Here is a 7,925-nt window from a genome sequence, read left to right as displayed (position 1 = left end):
CTTTCAACATTTGGTCCCACTGCGTGTTTGCAGACACTGAACTCACAGCTTCCTCTAGTTGTTCAGTGATCAATTGCTGATAACTTTTCTCTCCAGAGTAGTTTTTATTCATGGATCAGGATGTGTAATCTAACTCTGTTATAGAAAATCGAGGTGCTTTCTAAATCCTAATGATGGTTGGCACTGTTTAAAGAATTGATGCAATTCCCTTGAAAAATTTAGCCTATATTTTGGCTCATCTTAAGCTCCAAAGAGTAACTGAGTAAGACCAGACTTACATGAACGTGCAGTAGCACCATGAAGAAGTGGGAGGCTGAACGGCTAGTCTGTGGCTGTCCCAGCTAGCAGGGAGCTGGTGTAAATGGGCTACTGGGGATTTCTCCCTTTGGTTCCCTGATAGTTCTTTTTTCTTCTTTCTTTCCCTTTTTGAAAATATTTTCACTCCCTTATTTTTTCTCATATGATCCCTGCTGTTAACTGGCTTAGCTGTAGATTTGGGTGAAGGAAGCTATGAAAGACATTCCTGACCCTCTGCCAGTAGAAAAAAATCAGGAAAGCAAATGATGTTAGGCCCTGCACTGTATTAATGCATCTGCAAGTTATGATGCTTTAACAAAGGAGAAGAATCCATCAATTGAAAGAATGTGTACTTAACATTATAGCCTTCTAAATGAATAATATTAAGTACTTTGATTTAAATCATCATATTTAATACTTTTATTAAAATTACAATTAGGTCAACATTTTCCTTTTGTTTTCAAGTTAAAGACAGATATAGTCCCATATGGTCATATTAGTAATTGTCATTAAACCTGTTTCCCAAATAATGTCTATCCCAAATCTATTTAAATTTTTCACATACATCCTTTGGAAGAGCCTTTGTCAATTGACTATACTATTTGCCTCCTTTCTTTTGGCCTTTATTTGTTGATGTAAGTTAGCATCTCCTTTTCCCATCCTGACTTTTTACTGTCTTTGTATTCTCTATTTTAGTCTACTTCTTCCGTTACTATTAGTCTGACGTATTCAGAAGCATCTCCACCATGCATATAGATTTGCAACTTATCAACTTATCGGTTTGTTATTTGGAGGTTTTGGTTTTTTTAACTTGGTTTTTAGACCAAACTGTCCATATATTTCAGAAGCTGGCAAACCCAGAAACTTGGTGCATCATGGTGGTACACAATTTAAGATCTGAAGAGCAGCCATCATAGGGACAGTACCAAGAGATTCTCACCAGGGTGCTCTTGACTCCTTACCCATCCATCTGAAAATGGGTGCTAATGGCAAAGAGAATTCTCGGGAATTAGATGTCTGCTAACCCCTTCACTATTAAGAAAAATACCACTTGAAATATCAGAAAATTCCTCTAAAAGGTGTACATGCAAACTTGGGAAGGTTTCCAGTGCAATATTGAATGTGCCTATTTATGACAGCAGGTTAATTCTCTTGTCTTATATCAATGCAAAAGGTTAAAAATTCTTCAATTGTCATACCTGAGTGTTCGTTAACTTGTCATTTTCCTTGCTTGCTATGACTCTATTGGGCTTGAAAACTGGTCCACTCTCTCCCTTTTCTCTGCTCTCTCTCTCTCTCTCTCTCTCTCTCTCTCTCTCTCTCTCTCTCTCTCTCTCCTTTCTTCTCTCTCACTCCCCACTCTCTTTTCCACTTTCCTCTCACTTTCTGTAAGGTTCATTTTCTTGTCTGATTCTGATTGTCCATAATGACTGTTTGGCATATTCTGCAGGCAAAGGTCCTGAGACCCTTTTTGCCGGCTATAACCTCAATGATAATGAATGGCACACAGTGCGTGTGGTTCGTCGAGGAAAAAGTTTAAAACTGACAGTGGATGATCAACAAGCCATGACAGGTAAAGTCCCCTGCCTCTCTTGCCTTTTCTTTCTTTCTTTTTATCCTTCTATCTTCTTTTGAATTTTTTGATAATTTCATACCTAAGTTGTGTATTTATATCATTTCCACCCTCTCCCCCTCCAACTTCTCCCACCCCCCTCCCCCCACTGTCTTAGGTATGGTTTCTATTGGGTGATAAACACTGTGGGCAAAAGTGACTTTGAGAGGAAAGAGTTTATGACACTTCCACTTGCGTATCACTGTTCATCAGTGAAAGAAAACAGGGCAGGAATTCAAGGCAGGAACCTAAAGCGGACTGAAGCAGAAGCCAGAGAACAGTGCTGGGTTTTCACTGCTCTGACTGGTTTCTGACATGGTTTTCTCAGCCTGCTTTCTTGTAGCACCAGGAACCACCTGCCCAGGGTTGGCCCCGCCCACAGTAAACTGGGCACTCCTCCATCCATCATCAATCAAGAAGATGCACTGCAGGCCTGCCCACACGTCAATCTGACAGGGGCATTTTCTCCATTGAAGCTCAGTCTTCCAAGCTGATGCTAGGACAAGTGGATATAAAACTAGTCAGCACTCTACCACCCCTCTCCACAGCATGACCTCTTTTGTAACTATTATTGTTCCACTTACACACATACGTATGTGCATATCATTGCGGTACCCCAATGGTACATCGTTCGCTGCCATTTGACCGGTTTTGCTTTTCTCTAGCGGTCTCTAACTGCTCAAAAGGAACCTTCTTTGATGGTGGCTGAAGGCAACATCTATCTGTGCATATAAGAATAGGTGTTTAGAAGGCAGTTGGGGATTATACTGGTTTGGGGAAAGCAACAGTATGTACGTTCTTCTCTGGGGTACATGACCTCACCAGTCCTGGGTAGGCAGCTAGATTTCCAATTCCAGACATAAATTCCCTCCTATTGAATAGACACCCCTGCCCCTCAAGATGTAAGTGCCACTATTGCAGCCTTGGATATAGGCTGCCATACTGATCCTTGTTGTGGTTCATAAGGTTGACAGCTGGGTAGGATAAGTTTTCTCCCTTGGTACTTTTTATAGCACCTTTACATAATATAAGAGCCAGTCTTCAGGGAGGAAAATTCCAATTCAGTTCCAGCTGTTTCCTCCAAGTTCTGTATCTGAAGTGCATTTAGCAGTAGAGTCATACCCAAGTTCTAGGAGTCAACCAAGGCAATGGAAATAACCTATATTATTTCGGGAGTCTGTTGGACTTAGCTGACCAACAAATTGAACTTAACTTTCCCACACTGGCCCTAGGGTTTTGTTAGATAGTCTGTGGCTCTTGTTGGTGGGTGGGCCATTGTCGCCCAAGTTGCGTTAACTTATTTAAACTATTAATATACGTACATAGATACGTTTATATATGCCATGTTTCTATGTTTAGGTTTCAGATTCATTGTTTGCTGGTGGCTTTTCAAACCAAAGCCAGTACATATTTGAAGGTTAAAGTCAGTACATTTGTCATTTAATTTGTCTACCAACATTTGCATTTAATAAACAGCCTAATAAGTATTCTTCCAACCTGATCATATGTGCCATGTTATTTTCCTTGTCCATTAATAATTCAAGGAATTATAATATATTTTAATTTTGTGGTTTAATAATTATCTTCACTTTCTTTATTTCTTATGCGTTTTGTTGATGAGCAGTAGAAAATTCTATGTTTTCACTTCAAAACATGTTCATGAGTATACTGATATGTAGGTGTACTTTTACTTATTTGCTTTCTTTAGGCTATCCTACATCATTTAGCTTGTTGATTAAATCCTAACATTCAGGATGTCAAGGTCTATTCCAGATTTACAATCATAGCCCGAGGAGGTGAGCTGTATAACGCTCTGACTTAGACACTTAGGGAAACCAATGGAAGAGAAGTCAGCATGCCTCATCCTTGAAAACTAACTCACCCCCACTCTATCAGCTCCTTTTTCTTTTGTAAGAAAGCTCTTGACGTAATTATGTTAGCACAAAGCATAGAATGGTCTTGGTGCACTGGAGAGACGTGTTCCTTTCAAATTAAGCTCCAAAGGGCTTCCCTGGCTGGCAAAGAGAAACATGTGATATGATATGTGTAGGGTTATAATTCTTGAAGGAACCATTCTGTAGATAAAGGAAAGTGAACCACAAGTTCATAGAGCTGTCATTATCCTAGATCTCATTGGCTCTTTGTGGAAGCAAATTTTTTTTGTCCTATGTGTTGGACTTTGCAGGAAGAGCCTCAAAAGGAGCCTCATGTAGGAGACAATGTAGAGAGGAGCCCAGCTTGCATTTCCCTTAATATGTCTGCAGGCGGCGCTAATGCACCTGACAAATGGATCACTGTTTAGAAATCTCTTGTGCCTTTTCTAGGGCTCTTCTCCTTCTATTTGTTTATTTGTCCAACTACAATATGATAGTTTTTGTTTTAACTTACTATTTTTTATTTTGTTATATTTTATTATTATCCTTCAGAAGCCTGTTCTTTTTTAGTGAGAGACAGAAAGGGAGTGGATCCCAATGGGAGGGGAGGTGCAGAGAAGCTGGGAGCAATAGAGGAGGTGGAAACCTTAATCAGGGTGTATTATGTGAGAAATGAATCCATTTTAATAAAAGAAAAATAAAATAAATCAATGAATATTAAGAAACAAAACAAACAACAACAACAACAAACCACATAGAATGGCATAATTGTAAGACAATTGTCATTCACAAGAAGGCTCTAAAACTAAGATCAGGTGGTCAGGAGAGTGCTGCAGGTCAGATAGTTTTAATTAAGCGCAATTATTGGAAGAGAAAGAAATTATTCCTGAAGATTAACATTAGTTGCTAAAGCAACTGGGTGTTATCCAGACAGAGGGACTAAGCAGGGCTTATTTGTTTATTGACTTCTATTCTCTCATTTATTACATCCCTACAGCAGTTTCTTGTCCCTCCACTCCTCTGAGCCCTGCCCTCCACCTCTCCTCTCCCCCAAATTGACTCCTTCTCTGTTTTCCTTAAAAAAAAAACAAAAAATTAATAATAAAGCAAACCTCCCAGGGGTATCCACCGAATATGGCTTAACAAGTTACAGTAAGACCAGGCACAAACCATCATATCAAGACTGGGCAAGACAATCCAGTAGGAGGAAAAGGGTCCCAAGCACAAGTGAAAGAATCAGAGACACCCCTGACTCCCATTGTTGGGAGTCTCACAAGAACACCAACTTAGAGAGCCATAAGGTATATGCAGAGGACCTAGCTCAGACCCATACAGGGTCCGTGTCTGTCACTTCAGTCTCCTAAGCAGTGCTTAAAGCCATGGCCTTGAGTTTTAGCAGTCAGGGGCAATACATGCAAAAATCACAACAGAGCGTTGTTTTGTCTGAGTGTCTTTCACAAACAGGACACATGCTTTCTCCTTTTAAAGATGGCATGACTGGGGCTCAAAGAGAAGTAGATTATGTTTTATTGAAATTGTTATAAGAGTTGAGAAAGAGTGTCCAAGATTGTTTTTCATTTTCTTTTCTTCCTTAGATTGGCTTTGTTCCATTGTATTCCATAATATGATAATAAATATATGGCTCTATAATAACTACTTAACCAGATACAGCACCACATTATAAGATCACACACATACAGATGTACACATGCCTATGTACTTACTATAAAATGGAGCTGTTAGCTGAAGATACAGAGCAGTTTATGACGTGAGAAATGACTGACATAAACAAGCCTTAAGATTGGAGTGCAGAAGACTTGGTTTCAGAGATACAATGAAAATATTTGAGGTTGGGTGTGATGACACACACCTTTAATCCAGCACTCTAGATGAGGAGGCAGGAGAAGTCTCTGTGAGTTCCAGGCCAGTGCCCTACATAGTAAGTTCTAGAACAGCCAGGACCATATAGAGACTGTCTCAAAACAGCAACAACAAAAACAAACAAAATGCCTAAAATATTTATATTCAGACTGGCATTTTGCGTGGATGGGGAAGTTATTTCTCATGGTCTCCAGGCAACCAGAAACCACTGCCTTTAGTCTGATTTAAGAAAAATTACTCCTGTGATGATGTAAAAGGTGATTCAAGATGGCAGGTACTCACCCCGGAACGACAGTGGATTCAGGCATGGAATCAAGCTATTATGAATTTTTTTCACATAAATTTTATTTTAAGACGATTTTAAGTGTTTTATTTATTTATAAGACGTTTAAGTGTTATTTTAAGTGTTAAGTTTTATTTATAAGACGATTATAAGAATTTTAAATTCTGTATATAAAAATAATATCCCAGGCACCTGTCTGTGGCCACTGCTGGAGCAGTTTTTCCTCATTTGCTTTGACGTTTTCACTTCTTGACTCTTATCTCACTTTCAGTTTTTCCCCTTAAATAGCCGAGAGAAAGTGATATTCAGAGTGACCTTTTAATCCCTGGATTCTTCAACATATATTTTCTAAAAGTAGAATTCTCCCCTTACACAACAAAGTAAAAGTTGTCGATTCCCACACATTTGCAGCGATACCATCATAATTCTGTCAGCTAACTCGGTCTAGGACTGGGAACTCTATGAAGCTGTCAATGTCCACTGAGACTTCCATCCTCATGTTCTGTTGTGAAGTTATAGATGTGAGAATATGACTTTCACTATTTCTCTTCATGCATAATGTTGATGCAGGCATTTGTTTTGTTTTTGATGAATGTGTCTTCACAATTCCTGGTCCACATTCTTGAAGAAAATAGTACACGCTGACACCACAACCTCCTTGTGGAATCCTATGTGGAGGCAGGAGTTGGGGTGGGTGGATATGTTATTCAGTTTCTTCACTATTTAATTACTATATTTTCTTTCTTGCAATTAATAAATCATCTGTGGAGAGGCATATCAAACAAGGCCTTGTATGTACCTTGTGCTTTATTAAATGTTTTCACATAATTCATCAGTTGATAAAGGTATTTGCCTGTTTCAGTCAACTAAAGTAGTTACAAAGTAATTAATTTCAGCACCCAGCATTCCTGAACATTAGTACTCAACATTTAGCATTCTACGGCTCGCAGCATTTGCCTCATGTCTCTGCCTTCTAGTTCATCGATTTTCTTTCTCTTTCTCTTTTCTCTTTGATTGATCTGCATTCACAAGTTTCTATATTTTGCAGTAATTTCTAATTTCTCATCTTAAATAATTTTATGCTCGAGCCGGGTGGTAGTGGCACATGCTATTAATCCCAGCACTCAGGAGGCAGAGCCAGGTGGATCTCTGTGAGTTCGAGGCCAGCCTGGTCTACAGAGCTAGCTTCAGGAAAGGCACAAAGCTACACAGAGAAACCCTGTCTCGAAAAAACAAAAAAAATTTATGCTCCAGTTATTACAAATTACTATCGAGTTGATCTCTACAATCTTGTAACAAGCCTCTACCCAGTTTTATTTGTTTGTTTTAGTTCTTTTCTAACATTTTCTTTCAGAACATGATATTCAGGCACCACTTTTATCTGCTTATATCCTTCAGCAGAATTATTTGTTTAATTTATATTTAGTGAGGAATAACTTTTTAAGTTTTACTTTAAATTAAAATATAAATAACATAATTTCCCCCTTCTTCCTCCAACACCTCCTATGGTTCCTATACCCCAAAAATTTATGCCCTCTTTTTCTTTATTATTGTGATATATAGATATATACATAATGTATGCATATATAGTGATGTTTACATATATATGTGTATGAATGATACATACATACATGAATATCACACGTATATATGTATAAACATATAAGTGCAATTTACTGAGTTCATTTAGCATTGCTTATATGAATGTGTTTTTAGAGTTAACCACTTGGTATTGGATTACCAGTTAGGGGCTTATCCCTGGGGAAGACTGATTTTCTCTAAGCAGTTGTTAATCGTCTGTAGCTCTTCACCTAGGGGTGGGACCCCATTGAGAGCTTCAGCATCTACATTGGTATTTCAGCTGCTATCATTGTTCACGTCTTATCTAGCCAGCCATATTGTTGTGATTTCATGGCTGCAACTTCCATGTTCTATCTAGAAGACACAACTTCATAGATGACTTCCTGGTTCACAGGTC

General features: G+C 38.6%; 1 protein-coding gene across 32 annotated transcripts in view; it reads left to right on the top strand.

Moving 5' to 3' along the window:
- The window catches only part of Nrxn1 (neurexin 1), a 1,064,135-nt gene that overhangs the window by 489,381 nt on the left and 566,829 nt on the right, over positions 1-7,925 (top strand). For all 32 annotated transcript variants that reach the window (XM_052746549.1, XM_052746545.1, XM_052746543.1 and 29 more), the window contains one exon: positions 1,748-1,870. In XM_052746549.1, coding sequence (XP_052602509.1) covers positions 1,748-1,870 — 123 coding nt within the window. The remainder of the gene's footprint in view (positions 1-1,747; positions 1,871-7,925) is intronic.

This window comes from Peromyscus californicus, unplaced genomic scaffold (genome assembly GCF_007827085.1).
Source record: "Peromyscus californicus insignis strain IS unplaced genomic scaffold, ASM782708v3 Scaffold_1__1_contigs__length_55948999, whole genome shotgun sequence".
NCBI classification, from domain to species: domain Eukaryota; kingdom Metazoa; phylum Chordata; class Mammalia; order Rodentia; family Cricetidae; genus Peromyscus; species Peromyscus californicus.
Note: the sequence above shows the minus strand (reverse complement) of the source record. Positions and strands in the feature narration are given on the sequence as shown.